The sequence below is a fragment of the Natator depressus genome, chromosome 11 (assembly GCF_965152275.1).
Source record: "Natator depressus isolate rNatDep1 chromosome 11, rNatDep2.hap1, whole genome shotgun sequence".
Taxonomy (NCBI): domain Eukaryota; kingdom Metazoa; phylum Chordata; order Testudines; family Cheloniidae; genus Natator; species Natator depressus.
In genome coordinates this window covers 14,839,878-14,860,204 of record NC_134244.1, presented here as the reverse complement: position 1 = coordinate 14,860,204, position 20,327 = coordinate 14,839,878, and the positions used below count along the sequence as shown (strand labels likewise).

General features: G+C 39.6%; 1 protein-coding gene across 4 annotated transcripts in view; it reads right to left on the bottom strand.

Moving 5' to 3' along the window:
• Window positions 1-20,327, bottom strand: part of CCDC93 (CCC complex scaffolding subunit CCDC93) — a 104,571-nt gene that overhangs the window by 34,096 nt on the left and 50,148 nt on the right. For all 4 annotated transcript variants that reach the window (XM_074967222.1, XM_074967224.1, XM_074967223.1 and 1 more), the window contains one exon: window positions 2,691-2,807. In XM_074967222.1, the coding sequence (XP_074823323.1) occupies window positions 2,691-2,807 (117 nt within the window). The remainder of the gene's footprint in view (window positions 1-2,690; window positions 2,808-20,327) is intronic.

Sequence of the window (20,327 nt, the reverse complement as noted above, 5' to 3'; positions counted from 1 at the left end):
TTGTTTGTGTGGGGCTTTCACACAACAAGGAGAACCAGGGGAATGGCTCAGAAACGAAAGTAAAGGGAGAAAAGTCAACACATATAATATACACCAGATGAAAGAATTATTTCTGTACTACTGGTCCTATGCTCACACTATTGTTTAGTACTGTGGAAGAAATGGACCATCTGTTCCAATAGGATTCTTCTGAATATCGTGCTCACGCTTATTGGCACAGGAGCAAGTGACAGATACACGTTTAACACTTAAACATGTAATTAACAAAAAAATTTTTTTTTTAAAAAGGGCAGGAGGGAGGAGAAAAATACAGAGCCAGACTCTCCTGCTTTCCAGTCCATGTGCCACTGGAGCAGCACAGCGGCTGAAAAGCTACCAAATCTGTCCATCTGAGAATTCCCTTAGCACAGACTGTGCTCAGCTGGCACAGATCCAGCGCCTATGGGAGCTTCCCCCCTTCTCATCTGTGCCCAGTAGAGCAGGGGAGGGCAAACTACGGCTGGTGAGGGCTTTCAATCTGGCCTGCAGGATTGCCAGCCCCATGGCGCAGCGGGGCTGAGGCAGGCTCCCTACCTGCCCTGGTCCCGCGCTGCTCCCAGAAGCAGCCACACCATGTCCCTGCGGCCCCTGGGGAAGGGGGGGGGGGGCAGAGGGCTCTGTGTGCTGCCCTCACCTGCAGGCCCTGCCCCCTGCAGCTCCCATTGGGCCAGGAACGAGGAACTGCGGCCAAGGAGAGTTTCAGGGGTGGTACCCGCAGGCAAGGGCAGCGTGCAGTGGAGCCGCCTGCCCCACCCCACCCTCAGAAGCCACTGCTGGATATGCTGGCCGCTTCCGGGAGCGGTGCGGGACCAGGGCAGGAAGGGAGCCTGCTTTAGGCCAGCTGTGCACCACTGCCACCCGAGCCGCTCGAGGTAAGCAGCACCGGGCCAGAGGTTGCACCCCGAATCCCTCCTGCACCCCACACCCCCTGCCCTTAGCACACTAACCTCTTGTCTTGAGCCCCCTGCTGCACCCCGGACCCTTCCTGCATCCCAACTTCCTGCCCATAGCCCCCTCCTGCACCCTTGCCCTGAGCCCCTTCCCGCAGCCCAAACTCCCTCCCGCACCCCAACCCCCTGCCCCAGCCCTACATTCATGGCCCTGCATACAATTTCCCCACCTAGATGTGGCTCTTGGGCCAAAAAGTTTGCCCACCCCTGCAGTAGAGAGAGGACAGAGAAGCAGCAGGGCTAGAGCACGGTGTGCTCCAGCTGTCATATACTGTCTCGGGCCAGTGTCAGCAGAAGTAGGTTAGAGAAGTCCCAAGACCACTTCAACTTATGCTGGAGCATGTGACTCCTCCTTCCCTCTCGCTCCCCCCAAAAATCAGCTTGAGACCTCTCCTAATCCACAAGCAAAGGCAAGGGGTCTGGTGTTCTGACCTCTCTCTGCCTTTGAAAATGATATAGCACCCAAATTTTGCTACACACTTTAAAAGCATTTCATCTGTTTGGTTTTTCTTATTTTGAGAGTAAAGTGTGGAAAAAGTTAATGGCTTTTTCAGGCTACAATATGATTACACACACAGACACAGACAAAACCCACATATACCACACACACACTTGATCCAGTAAATGTTAGAATAGCATAAGAATATCCAGGAAGTATGATGAAAATAAATTATAGGACTTTTAAAGTGGAGATACAGTGCTAGTTTTAAATAACCTGGGATATCTATTAAAGTGCAAACAGTTTATGACAGACGGGGTAGGCCAGAAGGCAGTGAGGATGTGGAACTACATTAGCTTTGACAGAAAAAGAAATTAATCCAGTTGTGTGTTCCATTATGAGATCCAATCTAACATTTACTAACATTTTTAATTAGCTGTCTTGTTACAGTTTTCTAAGTAAAATAACCCAATTTTCTTTACAAAAATTTGTAAGCTAGTCAAAAAGCTTCAATCTAACTTCTTTTTTGGTTGGGAAGGGGAAAGTAAATTAACGTTTTTCCTGCTTCCTAACTTAAGATTAACTTTAATTAGTACTTCCAATTGTCAATGCATACATATATGTATGTATGAGTTTTATTCCATAACTCAGTCCTAACCTTGTGTTCATTTAATGTTAGATTCAGATAACTGAGCTATATACAAAAAACTATGCTCCATTGAGAACTTTACCATAGATTTACCCATAAAAGGTGCTGAACCCCCTATACATAAGTCTTCAAGATGTACAGCAAACAACTGAGATTTTATTGAGCCAGACTCTGAATGACCCTTACGCTGGTGAACAGATGTGGGCTGAGAAGAGTAGACGCATGAGAAGCTGAGCATTCATCAAGCATCTCTGAATGACCATTACAACTGTTACTTGAACATACTGGTTGTCACCATTTCAACGCCACACCCCAACAGCGAAGGTGGAGAAAAAAGAACTAGGAAATATTTCTGTTAGAGGTTTTCAGTTTACGTACGAAAGGAACTTTTGCACGCAGCATCACATTCACAAGGGTATCCTATTCTTTAACATAAGTCGCATAATTGTCTTAGTAATAAATATGCAAGCGAGACATTAAAACATACTTAACTAATGTTCAGCATGACAAGTTACTGGTAGAGTGTAATTTTCAAATATTTTCTGAATGGCAAAAGCATTGTGATCAAATACATTTACCAATGCTTTTTCTTTGTTACCAACACAAATCCTACCTCTTCCAAAAGTTTGGTTTTCTGCAAGATTTGCTTCTTTAGAGATGCCACTTTCCTTCGGTGCTGCTGGGCAGCTCCGAGTCTCTCTGGACGCTCCTCAGAAGAAAGCTCTGATTGCTGAAAATAAATAACAAAAAACAACAGAGGGTTGAATTGCACATAGCCAGCATTTGCTTTACAGGGACATAGGAACACAGGAACAGACACAGTGGATACGAATTATGGTCTACCTAGTCCAATATCTGTCTCCAAGAGTAACCAACACCAGCTACTCTAAGGAAAGTGTAAGAACCCCACAGCAAGCAGATGTGGGGTAATTTACTCCCACTATGCTGGCTTCATCATTGCACGTGGCTTCCACTGAGGTCAGTAGGCAACTGTACAGGTGAATTGTATAATGGATGCAGGGATGTGCATATATTTTAAGAGTTGCAATGAAGGTGGATTAAGTCTTCTTGAAAAGCCTTTCTTAAACACTACAGTATTCTATAGTAATGAGCTAAAAATAATACAGCTTAACACAAGAGATGTTAACATTTGAACTTACACTGTAAAGGGATGAGCCTGCTACAGCAGTACAACTGTTCTTAACAGCAGTTCAAGGGTGGTGTGGCCGAAACAAAAAGTTGGTAAAAGATGCATGGGAAAAAAAATGGGAAAAATTTTCAAACTCCTCTTGCTGAAAAGCCAATGTTAGGAATGGGATAGTTTCCCAGTGTAGCCTGGCTTTATGCACCCTACTTTGAAGATGAACACAGTCAAGCTTTAGGGTGTTTGGATCTGAAATATTGGTTCAGGCCTATCCCTATACTGAAACCACATCCTCGATCAGTTAATTTTCTTCTCAAGGCTCTCCATTCCTGTGAACCTAGAGCCTTGGTTATTTATTCAATCGAGATTGCATTTACAATAGTCTTCTAGAGAGATAATGACTACAGCAACTTGGATCCAGATTCCTACTGCCTATAGACTAAGGGATAGATTGACTGAAAAATTCTTTACCAGCAGTAATATTTATAATGGGAGAGTATATCTACAATAGATTAAGAGGAGTTTTTCCAAAGGCAAAAAATGGCAATTAGGCACCTCACTGAGTGTTATGCATCTAATGACCATTGGTGCCTTTGAAAATTTCCCCTTATCTATTTCATCATGACAAAGATTTTTAATTGCTTCATCTACTTCAGGCTCCCTTCTCATTCCAATCAACTTTTGACATATCAGCAAAACAACCCATTTTCCACTCATTTGGGGGCTAATTTATGAAGTCTGTCAAAGGCATGAGGACACTATCACAGACCATTCCCAATAATAACCTTATTTGGTATATAGGTAAAATATTATTGGGAGAACTTCATACTCTTTTGACATGTACTTGCTTCCGAGATCTGCCCTTGACAGATTACATAGACAAGTCTTCGTTAACAGCTTAATTTTAGACAAAGTAGAGATAGAAGTTTCCTTTTCCCCTCCCCTCCCTTCTTTTCTTTTCTACATAATTCACACAGAAAAGCAGTTTTGTGACTTGATATATTTATGTCTCTTTTGAAAGAGGAAGTTAATCTCAGGCATCTCATTCCAACAACTCATACTTAAAGCCATATATCGTACATTTCTTCTACATGGGAAAATGCTGTGAAACAACAAAAGAAGAGTGCACTTCATCATGACACTGTTTTTTCAGTTAGTTGGGCCAACAACATTCCCTTGCCAATTGTAAGTGTAATGCATTCCAAAATACTGGTTTAATTTCTAAGCACAATGAAAGACAAATGGACAAGTAATGCATGAGGAAAAGTTACATCAACAAATAAATAGTCAGATTAAACTTCGGAAGAGTATTATGATCAATGGAATGCAATGAATAGTTCAATCGCTGCGATTAAGACCTCAACTCCGCAAAGCATTTAAGCACATTCATAAGCCCCAGTGACTTCTTCTATATCAATATACTGAATTTCATGGGGTCGCATGACTGAGCTGGGGCCTAAGATCTGAGGACTGCAATAAGAAGTGCAGACGTCACAGTTAATATTAACAAAACAATTTTTTAAAATATCACTATTAAATTGAAATGCAAACCAGAACCTGCAGAGGAACAACTGAAAAATACTAGGCATTTTCCCTAGATTCTAAAAATATCAACTATATTTAAAAACCACATGATTTTCCTGAGGTAAAGAATAGATCTATACTGCTAGGGAAAGAATTGTCCTAATTTATTTAATCAGATGGAATTTTGTTCAGATTTCTTTAATGTGACAAAATTCCTACAAGACTAAATATGGAAGGCAAATGTTGTTCTCTCACCCTACTTTCTATGGGTTTGTGAACTTAAGTTGCAAACTCTCATGGATAATAAGGATGGTAATACCTAATTTTCTGGGCACAAGCCAAAAATCTGCTATCATTTGTAAACTCATAGCCCCCAGAAGCCCCCCCAACAGGGATTAGGGTCTCAGGGTACTAGTTGCAGTGCTAGCACAGAGCCCATAGAGACCAGGATGAGAGAAAATTTGCCTCCCATATTTACTCTTGTGGGAGTTTTGTCTCATGAAAGAAATCTGAACGAAGTTCCTTCTGCTTAAGGAAATTAGGGCAATAATTCTTAACTATAAATGGGGGGAGGGTCTGAATCTCACATGATAAGCAGCTGAATCAGCTGACTGAATACAATATTATTGTATTATAAAAGTGTATAGAGTAAGGTCTTACGAAAGCCTGTGAGACATTGGTGATTAGGAATTCTCACTGATTATGCTTTAATGGTCTCTGACTAACCATAGGCAGAAACAGAAGCAACCCAACCGGTCTCCAATGTAAATTAAGCATTATGAATCAAAATAATGGAAGCCCCATTTGCACACAAGTCAGCAAGGGGATGGGAAGTCCACTGGAAGGGAAAAACAGCAGGAAGCCTTCCTGCCTCTTCTAAAAGAGACAATGAAATATAGGGTGACATAAGGGGGGGTGAGGAGGTGTGCATAAAGACTAAAGGGGATTAAAGGGGCCAGAGCTCTTTAAAAAAAAAAAATCACAGAAAGTTGGATCCTTCAACCACAGGGATTGAAGTCTCTGGGAACTAAGTTTAGAGAACCTGCTTAGGCAAAAGACTAACTTGCCGAAAATAAGTTCTAGTCTTGGAAGGATTTTTTTACCTTTGTTTGCTTATAACCCTTTATCTTTTTCCCTTATACTTGGTATCACTTAATCCTATGTCCTTTTGTTAAATAAACTTGTTTTACTTTTACTATAAACCATTTCAGGGCTGTAACTAAAATCAGAGTAATTGTTAACCCCACTTAAATTAATGAGCTGCAGTATACTGTCTATCTAAAGGAAATTTGGGATTGGGAGGTTGTTGGGGTCACTCTGCAAAAAGTAACTGGGCAGTGGAAGTCAGGGTGTGACCTACATGCTTGTATGCTGGTTGTTGGTGTCAGAGATGCATGCCAGAGCAACACAGCATCAAAGGCACCCAGAACTGCAGGGCAGGTGGTGTAACAACCTCTTACCGGTCTGGGTTGAACCCAAAGAGTCATAGTGCACCACTACCATCTTCCCAGTCTTGGTCTTGTCAGTCTGGCTACCTTTTCCCCCTGCATAGGATTTCACCAAGTGACATTGCTGCTTCTCCCACAACTTACTAGAAATCCAACTTTTCTGTCCTGACAGCACTTGCTTGAAGCCCTGGTCATCTGTAATCTTTGTGTTTTAGCTGGACATGCCCTTCTGACAAATGAGTAACATTTATTTTTTTTTTATTCAGACAGATTCATTCTACTCAATGTGTTTCACATACTGAATAGGACTGCATTTTTTGTGTGAAAAATAAAAACAAATTTAGGTAACCATGTCTGTAACAACTATTTTTAAGTGTTTTGCTGTGGTTTCATCTAACTAGACATTCAAATTAGGAAACGATGAACAGACAGACATTATTTGACATTATTTGACCATTATTGGTAAACAGCTTTATAACCGGTATGTTTATCACAGTTTTACATAAAACTTTAACATACATCTGAGTTATGCACATCTTGTGATGGTGAAAGCCTAATATAAAAAACCACACCTATAATCTGTTGCTTGTCTCAATTACCAAAAGTGAACAACAGTTCTAAATAAGATATTTACAATCAAACTATATAAGCTTTGTTCTACAGAGATTGACTTAATAAAACACTTTTCACTTAGAACTAAGGAAAAAATATGCTGTTAGCATCAGCCACATTGATTCCCAATTTTAAGATAAAAAAAAGAAACTGATGTATTAAGTTCCTGAACTCGGCTGTTTCAATTTATGGCTTATTCCTGTTCAATATACATTTGGAACAGGTTTTTTAGCTTTCAATTTTAGCATCTTTTTCATGTTTATCTATTCAGGCTTTTGATATCTTGCCAGCATGTGATTTGTGCAAGACTAGACTTATCAACTCTATACAACCATAATTCATTACCACTTTAGACAGAGCTCTTAATTTATTCCTCAATAGAATCTGCAACGTTCATAAAGCCAGTAACTATCAATGTTACCTTTTCATTCAGCCTTCAGTTAGGATGCATATATGAATAATTCTCAGTGAAAATCTAGACTGCAGCTTTTGTGCACCTGAATACAAATAGCTGAAGCTGAACTTCATTTTAACCAATGACTTTGCGGCAGCAACACCAGTGTTGACTATAATCCCCTTTAGTGGCTCAGCTGCAGAACACAAATGACTATTTATGACAGTTACCAGAGAGAACAATCTACATTGTTCTGCTGAATATCCTCTCTCCATTAATTATCAGAATCTCTTCAGTCTTTTAAAGTAAGATAGTGTGTGCTATGGCATTTACTGATCATATACCAGCTGAAGTCTAAAGCTAAATCAAGCTATAAAAATGTATTCGATTTAAGTATCAAAAACCGAGCAGTATTGTGAGTTCAATCCACAATGTATTCATTCTGTCCAGATTCTCTCTTTCCTTGGTGAATTTAGTGACTTTGAAGGGTTATGGGGGTTGTTAACCCCAGGTGCAAAAGACCCCTTCCCCAAAGAAGACGTGCAGCACAAGAAACAACAGTGCAAAGTTCCCAAAACTGCATTACCAAATGGAGTCAAACCTTACCCATAAGGACCATTCCTAAGGTTGGTGAGGAGTTCAGTCATATAATCAGATAATGGAGAGATGAAAGAAACCAATTTGAGCCATCAAGTCCATCCCCCCCCCCCCAAATACAGACTTATTCCCTGTGTTCAACACTCAAAACTGAACAAGAGGACCAGGTGGTACAGACATAAATTATATTACAGAACAGAATCTATTAGTGTCTTGGCTATTGCTTGAAACCAAGTCCAATGGGAAAAGTACCTTATAAAGCAACTTATTGAAAACACTAGCTTTCTAATGGGTTCAAACAGCATCCAAGGCACTCTAACTACTCTATATTAGTATTAAATGTTACAGACATTTATCAAACACTAGAAAATTGTCCGCTCTCTGGAGAGGAGTGGCACATAACAGATGAAGACTTTTTGTAACTTTAACTTTCATTTTAGATTGCCAGAGAAAAGAAACTTTGTTCTTGAAACATACAATTAAAGTGTGCTACACTTGCTAGAACACCCATATGACATGTAACCTTCACATAATGCCATTTAGTTTAATTATGTAGAAAGCACTGGATCAATGAACTGCTAGAAAATGGAAGCTACATTTACCACTCTACCCCTTTCTTTTTTAGCTCTCCAGCATAGTATAGCAAGAACTCTCAATAAAATATTTTTGGTGGATCATTTAAAATTCTGTTCCAAGCTGACTTTAATTTGTTTACTTTCTTTAATGAGAGCTCATAGTTAGAAACAATAACTTACCGACTTAAAACACAATGAAAACTGCAATTAAAAGAAGGGAACTAAATCCATTTGCCTAATAGGTTGTTTTACAATTATTGCCCAAAGATGTATCTATCAGTAAGTAGGTTTATATCACAGAAAAAGCAGCTAGCATGGTCTCTTGTCTCATGAAGAAACTCAAGATGGAGGGCAATATAGCAGCAACTAATTGTACTGAATTCTATCTGTATTGCACCAGTAGCAATATTGTGTTTCCCCAGGAAGCAATGGATGCATTTGCCCTCATTAATCTAGTTTCTGCTATTTGCAACATACCATGTTGATGACAACATTGTGATGTACTAAATATACAGAAGATATTTACAAATTTGATACCCCTCCACTCCCCAAAAAAGGTTGATCAAGAAGGCAGTAAACCAAAAAGCCTTTATGAGATTAAGAACTTGGTATGAATGTTATGTGGGTTTTTGATTCAAGAATGTTTTGTAGCAGTAGATGCAAAAGGACTAAACTGAACAAAGCTGGCAAACACCAGTGTGAAGTATGACTCCAACGTATACCCTAGGTCAAGAAAGCAGTGCCTGAGGAGGGCAGGCAGTACTGCTGTCTCTGCCCTGCCCAGAGTTTCAATAAGGATGGTAGACTGACTGTGTCACATGACTCCAAAGGAGATCTGTTTGATGACAGAAACTTTTGTAGGCAGGCCTGAATCCTTGTTAGTTCTGGCTGACTAAGCCGTGCTCTTGGGGCATCAGTACTGCCCATTTAGATGTTGTGTCAACTCTTTATGTTTGGCCCTTGGAGAGTGGAGATATATCCAGTTTACACCACAGGAATGCGACTGCCAAAGATTTTCATGACCCTGTATCTATTAAAACAGAGCTAGCATCAAAATGCGTGAAACATGTTCTAGATGGTCCCTGTATACTGACGGGCTATTGGATTATTTCAGAGTGAATTCAGAGTTATGTATCCCACATATTGTCAATCATGAATTTTTTTTCCATTTTGTTCTAGTTCTAGGATAAACTGGCAACAGTCTTTAGCCATCAAAACACGCTTTCTTCCTCTTCATCTGAAAGCCATTAGGTACCAAATACGTGCTGGGGATATATGTAGCTAGTCTGCAAGAAAAAGGTTTCAGTTTGGGAGTTATGAAGAATTCAGAAGGCCACTAACAACTGGTGCCTTCCTCCCTTCCCTCCCACACCTGGTAGGGAGATGACTATTGCTCCCCAGTTTACTTATATCCTGAGTACACTCCTAACTGAATTTTTTTACTTAAACATTTTCAAGTTCTTTGGCTCTCTTCCTTTGGAAGTTGTCACTGGGCCTCAGTGGGTCACAGCTGGGAATACCAAAACAAACTGCTGAGAATAGGGTAGACTCACCGCAAACTGGAGGCTATTCTATCATAAGATCACACCAACCGAAAAACAAAAGTAAACTTCTCTCTCACCAGACGGGTTAACAGGAAGTTAACGATGCAGTCTCCTTAGGCATTGCAGCCCTTGTCTCATTGCGCAGACACTGGACTCTATGATGAGTAGTTACTGAAAACCAGTTTAATCAAATATTGGGTCCATTTAATTTCAAGAGATATATTGTCCTGGCTATGTGGCTGATAACTCAGATCTTATTCAATCATCATGATCAGATCAATCCTTTAGTAATTAGAAACTAACAGTTTAATATTAAGAGAAAGAATAAAAGCATATATAATGGTTAACAGATAATTGCAAAGTTCTTATATGAGGTTTGTAGCAGTGATGGTATAAACTGCTTGCTTATAAAGTCTCTCTGGTAACTTCCAAAGGATTGGAAGGTCCTCGGTCCATAGTTCAGCATGCTCCTTTTAGTAATAAATCCATAGTCCAGAGAACTAGGGCATGAAAGAGGCAAAATGGAAATTGCAGGGGGATTTTTTATATCCTTTGCCATGTGCCTGGAAATTTACTGTCTCAAACAAATCTCACAGCCTACTTTGTGGAAAGTTACTGGCATAAGATGGAGTCAAGGGTCACATGAGCCTATCACATGTCCTTATATGGCTTGATGACCCACAGGGGGTACCCACAGGCCGCTTGGAAGCTGAGGCATCTGCAGGAAGAGTTATCTGGTGTGAATGAGTTTCTTCTAGGGCTCACTGTGTGTAAGAGGTAAGTGTCTTTGGCCATTAACGCAAAGCTATCTAGCCTTGACGTAAATCTTATCTGCTGGGCGTTACCAAGGAATACCACATGTATAAGATACAAGTCCATGGCCAATATTCATAACTTTAGATTCAGAGATGATACATGAATTTAACCAGGATAATCATATTTGGTAGACTAACTTTTCCATTGACACCTTACATGTACATTGTACAAAACTGTAATAATTGTTTATGCTGGGTAGATTATTACTCTTTATATCATCGTGATGAGGATGGGAAATTAGGTTGTCTTTCAGAGTTACTAGTAAAATTTCATGGCAGTGTTTCAAGGCTGGCCAGACATAATTAATACCTAATATTCTTAATATTTCGAAAGGAACACATTTCCCAAAATGTAGCTGTTCTATGGAACATGACTACTAGACATATGGATGACCAGGTGGTAAAGACCAAGGAAATGAGTACTAAAGGACAGAACATTTACATAAGGACATAAAAACAGCCATACTGGGTCAGACCAAAAGGTCCATCTTGCCCAGTATCCTGTCTTCCGACCATGGCCAATGCCAGGTGCCCCAGAGGGAATGAACAGAACAGGTAATCATCAAGTGATCCATGTCCTGTCACCCATTCCCACCTTCTGGCAAACAGAGACTAGGGACACCATCCCTGCCCATTCTGGCTAATAGCCATTGATGGACCTATCCTCCATTAATTTATGTAGTCCTTTTTTGAACCCTGTTATAGTCTTGGCCTTCACAACATCCTCTGGCAAAGAGTTCCACAGGTTGACCGTGCGTTGTCTGAAGCAATACTTCCGTTTGTTTTAAACCTGCTGCCTATTAATTTCATTTAGTGACCCCTAGTTCTTGTGTTATGAGAAGAAGTAAATACTTCCTTATTTGCTTTCTCCATACCAGTCATGATTTTATAGACCTCAATGATATCCCCCCTTAGTCGTGTCTTTTCCAAGCTGGAAAGTCCCAGTCTTATTAATCTCTCCTCATATGGAAGCCATTCCATACCACTAATAATTTTTGTTGCCCTTTTCTGAACCTTTTCCAATTCCAATACATCTTTTTTTAGATGGGACAACCACATCTGCAAGCAGAATTCAAGATCATTTCCTACAAATGTCTAAGATTTTGGAGTTAATCCTAGCTGGAAATCTAGTGTCTCAGGCTATATCTATTCAGTTGTCAAGAGTTTTTCCATAAAGGCACCACACTCTTTTCTGCCTACATCTGTCAAGACAAGCTGGTGAAGTTCTCATTCACACCTAACTTCAAGAACAGATTTTTAAAATTCTGTTTTATTGCCAGATAAGACAGTGTCCAAAATTTAGATATTACATTTTAACATTAAACAGAAGACAGCATCCTAGAAGCTTATTTTTTAATATTCAGTGGGGCTGAGTACCTGCAGATGCCCACCAACTTCACCTAGGAGCTGTGGATGCTCAGCACTTATGGAAGATCAGGCCACTGCAAAACTGACCCACTTACATTATCTATTTCTACACATCTATTTAAGTTGATTCACACCCCTTGTATGGCAGAGCATTATACAAACTATACGCTACCTTGACAACTTTGGTCTTCAAATACTTTCTCCTGAGTTATGGTTCTCTCAAAATGGACAGCATAATGGCTCACATGCATTGTCTTTTCACCCCTTATCTTTGAAAGACACTTGACTTCTCTAAGAAATTCAGGGTAATCGGATCTTCCATGAAAATTTAGAAGATTTACTGTTTTTAAAACAATAATTGTTAATTATGGTTTTGCTTGGACTACAGTGTTGGGAGTCCTATTACAGTTCAAACACTAAGGATAGATGCCAACAGAACAAGATATAGTAAACAATGCTTATCACCACAAGCATCAATTTACCTTTTACTTTCTTTTAGCCCATATATTGCTAATACTGCACAGACAGGTGCGATTTATAAAGTAATACAATCAATCCAGCCTTCGTAAAACACAAAATTCTTAGTCCAGACTAGCACTGTCAAAAGTTTCCTGCAGTCATTTATTCTAAGCTACATTGCATAATAAACCTTTGCCTTTTAAGACAGAATGCTTAATTTCTTCCTTATTGTCTCTCCTGTCTGATTATCTTTCGCCCTTGATTACATGATGCATCAGGAGAGAATGTTCTGTTTCTCCTGAAGTCCTATTTTTGTTCTCTGTCTAAAATTTAAGTTGTTAAATAATTGGCAACTAATCACCTTGCAAGAGCTCTAGAAATCAAAAGGGGCATAAGCCATACTGTTGTAATTTAAAAGTCATTGTAGAAATAATTTTCAAAATACAAATGAAGGGAGAAAAATCACTTGTAAACAAAATCATGTAACAATTTCAGCTGAGATTCTTTACTACAAGGAAGGTAGACTTTGGTAGTTTTATTATTGGATATTATTTTTTCTCTGTAAATAACATACATTTTTAAAGAATATTATTAAACAGGCATGTTTTAAGTAAATTGTTAAAATGCTTTTTAGCAAGCAGAATCAGTTCCCTTACTAAAATATTTAGGCAGCACACACTAATGGTCTGTGTTTCACAAGTCACAACCTGTTTTTTTGAATAGGGAAAATATTCACAAGGTTTTTTTTAAAAAAAAGAATCCTTCTGAAGAATCACGTGCGTTATGCACACACCATAAAGAGCATGTCAACTTTAAAAAGCTTAGAGACCATGTTTTTGTTTTGATTTGCTCCTGAGTGTCTAGTGGGAAAAAAAAACAACTGCATAGCCAGCTCTCAAAGAAGAAGGAAGAAAAACAATTGCTGCAACCCATTTGGCCTTCAATGCTATCTTATCTGCGTTGATTTCTCCTGGTAATTAAGGGAAATTCTACTTTGTTTTATTTGCAGCTGTAACTGCCTTTATTGCGCCATGCAACAGTTTGATTCCTGAGAAAGAAATTCAGTTTTAATGCTTTCCACACTAAGGCCCTGACCCAGAACAGCACTTAAGTACGTGCTAAATCCCATTGACTTCCATGAGGAATAGGCACATGCTTGTGCTTAAGCAACCTTTCGGAACAGGGATGCTTTCCTGAATGAGGGCAGATCTTAAGCTGTACTGCTCACCATACACTTTCAGCAGGCTGTATATATAAGGACTTCAGTTGCAAATTGTCATGAACAATACGGATGGTAATGCCTACTTTTCCAGGCACCAAAATAAAAATTTGGTATCATTTGTAATATCATAACCCCCAGAAATCCCAACTCAGATTAAGGTCTCAGTGTGCTAGGTGCAGTATAAGCACGTGGTAATAGCCTCCAGAGAGCTCGTCCTTCTACCCAACAGCTATCCAACTGAAGTAATACCCATGGCAACGTAAAAGCTATTCTGTATTTCAAATGTTCTGCAGACAATTTCCTCACCCTAAGTAAATTCAATGAGTGCACAATTTTATACTTTTAGAAAATGGGATTAGATTTATTCTCTCAATCCTATTTCTTTCAAAAACAATTTAAGAAAAAGGAAGCATGTATAACCTATGCATTAACAAAAGCTGACTTGGAAAAAAAATCACTTTATATATGAATGAAAAAACAACAAAACAGTAAAATACGTTTACAATATCTCATTCATTATTGAGTTTGGGTGAGTTACTAAAGTATTTACGTGAATGTAAAGTAAGCTAGGATCAAAAGGAAAGGAGTGGAGGAAAGGAGAAAAAAGGAGAGAGAGAGAAAGTGGATAAGTATGGATGTCTAAGAAGAGAGGTGAGGTAAAAATGATGTTCTAAAGGCGAAGTAACTTGATAACTGATTACCTCTTTGAAATGTAAATGGATATCTGTTTTTAACAGAGTGATATTTTACACACACGTTCTAGAAGATAATGCAACTCCTTACTCTACTATAGCTATACTCAGACTGTGGCTCTTTAATGTCTCTCCTGTGGCTCTTTGCAGCACATGATATTAAAACACTCATTTAACTGACAGGTTTCAGAGTAGCAGCCGTGTTAGTATGTATCCACAAAAAGAAAAGGAAGACTTGACTCTAAGACTTGCACCTTAGAGACTAACAAATTTGAGCATAAGCTTTCGTGAGCTACAACTCACTTCATCGGATGCATCTGATGAACGAAATAAATTATGAACAAAATAAATGTGTAAAAGCCAGAAGTACTCCTTTTCTTTTTGTGATTTAATTAAATTAACAACCAACCAGGATGCTTTTACTACGTTATTAACCACTTATGTTATCAACTTGCACTAAGTTATTAACGTATTTGCTGTGAGAATAATTATATATAACACATATATAGTTAAAAAAATAAAAATTATTTCCTGTCATACTGTTTAAATATGACTAGTACCATAATAAATGAAACAATGAATTCACGCTACTGTGTCTCTTTTAGGTAATGTTGATCACTAATTTGGCTCCTGAACCAATGAGGTCAGAGTATCACTGCTCTACTGTTTAAAAAGGAAGTTTGTGTTTGATATAACTGAACTGTGATGCCAGTTTTGAGGGTGATCAGCACCATAGAAATATTTATAAATAAACTGATATGCAAAAGTTGAGAAAGTCTACTGACAGGTGATTAATGAATTGTAAAATTTATTGTTGTGAATTGTGTAAATCTTAAAGGAATTAAAAGAGCTTGCACATTCTTCCCTGATTTTATTCCCTTTTGTTTATTACACATAGGTTTCATTACCCCCCCCCACCCGTGCCGTCCAATCACAAAAGGTTTTCTTTATTCACAAGTATTCAGGCTCTTGCCTGAACCCTACACCTTGATTGTCATCAGCCACTACTACTTTCAAATCCACAAACACCCCTTGTTAACTCTTGGCTCCTTCCCCATCAGACTTCACACTTCATTTGGAGCATTTTTTCTAAAAAGCCGTCTCGCTGTAGTTTCCCAGTGATTTCTCAATATTTGTCCCACTATCTCAAACAATACGTGTAGCAACTGAGTGGCATGAAGGGGTCACATCATCAACTTTTTACTATCCTGTGTATATCCCACTCCATGCAGGTGTAAGAGCAATGCATTCTCACTCCTGCATCCCCTCTCTACACCTTTTGTGACTGTACCATTGCCCCAAATGGATTCGTTATGAAAATACTGGGACTGGCCTGATTTTGCAATACAGTACTTGAAGCTTGAACAAAAAAAGTCCATACGTAAAAAACACATTATGTCGGTGAAATACAATAAGTAAATAATGATCAAGAATCCATTGTAACTTGAAACCTAACAATCCCAGAAAAAAATCTGTTTACAGATTTTATGAACCTGTCTCCCCTTTTTCAGAGAAAAAAGGATTTTGTATGGGAAAGAGGATAGACATGGAGGCAATGAGTTCTCTCCTTCGTAATGAGGTACTTTCTCTTTCACACAGCTATATTACTACTGTAAACCCTCCAAGGGTAGAAGAAATAGAATTGAACCATTAGATCGAACAGTTTCTTAGGGAGAGAAGAAGCAAATAATTCACACACTGCTTCTCTGTAGAAAATTCAGGCTTAGCAGCAGTTAGGTATCTTTGTTTCTATACCCAACAGTTGGAGAACACTCCTGATATGCCCTATGTGGGTGGAAAATAATGGTTTGCTAAAATATGTATAATTATGAAAACAAGCTGAATGGTTTCTATCAGAAGAAAATAAAAAAAACCCTGAGTGGTACAAAATATGCAATTCTGTCTTATCAAAATATATGCACAATGGATCTTGCTCTTAAAGCTCTGGAAAATGAATGGGCTGCAGATATCAGACTTTCTGGAACATATTTCTAATAAAGGAGAGGAAACTGAGGCAGTGAATGGCATCTATCTTCCCTGTGACTGGTGCATACCTAACACCTCAATATTAGTGGCCACTATGCACACATTTTTGGAGGATGAACCCAAAGAGAATCAATGCAGCATACAGTTCTATAAACGGTGCCTTTATTTGACTTATAGCAGGGTTCTCAAATACACAGCCCGCAGAGTTATTTCCTGCGGCCCGCCACAGGCATCGACTCCACCAGCAGCCAAGCTCCCCTCACTCCCCCTTACTCCCAAGAGCACCGTGTCCCCGCTCCTCCGCCTACCTCCCAGTGCTTCCCGCCACCAAACAGCTGTTTGGCAGTGCTTAAGGCTTTCCAGGAGGGGGGACGCGGCGCGCTCAGGGGAGGAGGTGAAGAAGAGGCGGGGTCGGGGCAGGGATTTGGAGAAGAGGTTGGAATAGGGGCAGGGAGAGGGCGGAGTTGGGGTGGGAACTTTGGGGAAGGGGCGGGAAGAGGTGGGGCAGGGCCTCATGGAAGGGGCGGGAAGAGGTGGGGCAGGGCCTCATGGAAGGGGCGGAGTGGGGACAGGGCTGGAGGCGAGGGGTGGGGGGACTTTAACCAAAGTAATTCTAAAAGTAAATGTGTGTTTTGTCTTTTGAGTGAGATGCATTACTGAGTGTTTATATTTTATTAAAACTCCCCTTCGCATTAGTTTTTAAAAAGTTAATACATTGACTTTTAATACCACACTATATTGCTCTTCATTTTTTACTACACTTTTGTATCGTTGTATGAAAAGATTTCAGTGCTCGGGCCAATGTATTAGTCCTCATGTGGCCCTCGTGGTGATTTGAGTTTGAGATCCCTGACTTACAGTTTGCCAACCTTTGTTGTGATAACCACAGCTGCTGTTTTGGTACTTTGAAGCTGTTAGTAAACAGGGTAGGAAAGAGCAGCCCTCATGCTGCTCTAAATTTCAGCCAAGTATTGACTCTGCAAACAGCAGCATCAGTATCAGGAGATAACAGAAATCTCAACACAATGAGCCTGACTGACCACTGTGCAACTCTAGTTTTACACCAATATAACTACACTGAAAAAAAAATCAATGAGGATACACTGGTGAATCAGCCGTCAATGAGTCAATTTGCAAACTGTGCCCCAGGTACTAAGAATTCTGCAGTTCTCCTTACATTTCAGTCTAGTACTCATATGTATCTATTCTTAGAAAGGATTTTGATCTATCTTTCTGTAAAGTTCCTGATGTCCAAGCTTCAGTATCTTTTTTTGATGCAACTGTGGAAATACTGGGTATGCATGATAAAACAATCATAGTTTCAACTGGTGCTACCTGTACTCAGAATACTATAGGCCGGATGGCTTATTTTGGTTTCACATAGACTGTTGTAACGGATTTAAAGGAAGCTGTTCCCGATGTGCAATGTTGATGTATAAAACAAAGATATAGAAAGAACATGAAAGAAGAGTGCACTGAGGTCAAAGTCCTAAGGTCCTGAAAGAAAATAATTGGGGAAATTGTGGCCAGTGTTCACCTGTGACTGCCTATGATTCATTCAGCTTAATTGGATCACACCTAATACTATGAGTTGAAGTCCTTAAAGATTAAAACAACCAAGAGAAAAAATTAATTTTGTATAAAAGTCCTATCAACTTAAAGGAAAAACATATTGGGTATGATTGTGTAACTCAGGCTACCATAGTGTCACTGTCTTCCCTAGTGGAGAGACCACACAGAGATATGAGTCAGCTACTGACTCCCTACTATGGCAGCTAGGGTGAAATCCTGCACCCTCTGAAGACAATGGTACGACTCTCAGACTTTCGTGATAGTACTTCATCTTAAGTAGTAGAGGCTGATGTTTTCATATCCAGAGCTTCCCACATTCAGTCCTTGCAGATGACATCTTTAAATCTGATATAGCAACTCTAAGAGGGGGGGAAATTAAATTAAACACAAAACAACAGCATGATTACCCACCACAAAAGCATATCCCACTACCAGCATTAATGATCATTTTGTCTTTGTTGACAACTACTTGTAAGCCTCAGAGCTGCTCTAATTTAAGCTGGCTGCAACAGCCCTCAAGAGTTTGTTATCCCAGATAAGTCTTACCAAGAGCATGAGCACTCTAGCCATGCTGCCTCCCCTATGCTAAAAAGCACATACTCAGGTGTCATTACATGACCTTCAGGGTAACAAGTCCCTTGCAGGAGAAACCCAGCTCTTAGCTTCTCTCTCAATTTTACAGTTGCTAATATGAATTGATGCAATCTCAGGTCCTTGTTTGCCAGAGAACACGCAGCTTAGGTTACTGTTTCTCTTAGTATGAGAAGAAAGTCTTCAGAAAAGCACGAGTTTTGCATCATGCACTAAAGATGGCTGTAGCTCAGTCTGATCTCCAGTAGCAGCATGTCCTATAACTGAAGGAGCAGGGATCTGAAAAGCGAGGATTAAATCCCCTTAGCAGGACTCTTCTCTCCTGCAAAATCCTTTAAGTGGGTCAGTCAGACCCATTTCATAAATAAGTGTGTCCAAAGGACATTTGAAACAAACTACCAAGAAAAGTGGTAGATTCTCCACTTATTGAAATCTTCATATCACAACTGGTTGCCTTTCTGGAAAATATGCTTTAGTCAAGCACAGGTTAGGAAAAATAACTAGATGAAAGATGATGTAATGATCCCTTCCATCCTTAATCAATGAATATATGAATCTTTGTCCCTAGCCCATAGGAAATCAGGCATAAGGAGGAGGAACACCATCCCCGTGCCTTATCCAGGTTGGAGCCCCACACTGTAAGGAGAACACCACATATTAAGGTAGTAAAGTACACTACCATTGGCTGACGACTACACTGTCACTTTTATAGCTACTGTAGTTTAGGAAGGAGTAACTGACCATTCCATGCTCTGGAAGCTATGTGTGCTTTAGGGTAGATGGTAGACAGGCTTGGAAGGATTAAATTTTTATTGGTAAATGTCATTAAACACTGATTTGATACACACCATCCCCAGCTCACAAATATTTCCATCAATGATAACTGAAATTTACAGACAGAGTAAGAAAAATGCTGCTTGAAAACTTATTTGATTTATGGATATTTACTTTTTGGCATGTGTTGACAATTGGTGTTTTAAAGGTTATGACGCTAAGTTTTTGAATCTCAATATCTACTGTCAACTATTGTCTGTCACACCCTGCAATTTCTCACAACTGAGAAAATTCAAATAAATAAAAATCTATTAAAATGCTTAAAAATAAACACTGATATTAAATCTAATTCTGCTAAGCCTATAGACGGACCTTCTTACGGGCAGTACAGACTCTCTCTTAAAGGAGTGGCCTAATTATTCCCAACTGTTTTTCACTAATCAGAGGGGCAACGGTTTCAGTTGTAAATGGTTAGAGATTGCCACCACAGCTTTCAGAGCCTGCATGTGACAGACTGACCCATGCAGCTCAGCTCTGGCTGATGGCAGTACTATTATCTCCTCCTCTCTGGTATTGTGTCCATTGAGCTGGAAAAAATAGTTTAACTCATGCTTTCATGAGGCGGGGAATTTGAGTCTGAAATCATGCTAGGAAGTGCTGCTCTGTGAGCTGCCACCGCAGTTTGTCAAGTAGGGTGCTCAAGCAAGGTCCAAGCTCTTTAAATTTCCTCCCCCAACATGGGTCCCAGAGAGCTTGAATTCAGTGACTTTTAGAGCAAGGTTTATCTCATTTCTACGCTTTCACAAGTGACTGTGCTGTTTTTAGTTTGTCTCAGAGCTTATCCATACAAAGGCAGTTGGGTTTGATTAGCTGGTCCATTACCGTGAAAGTTCTGCAAGACTGTGGAAGCTCTGGTGAACGAGGGCTACAATG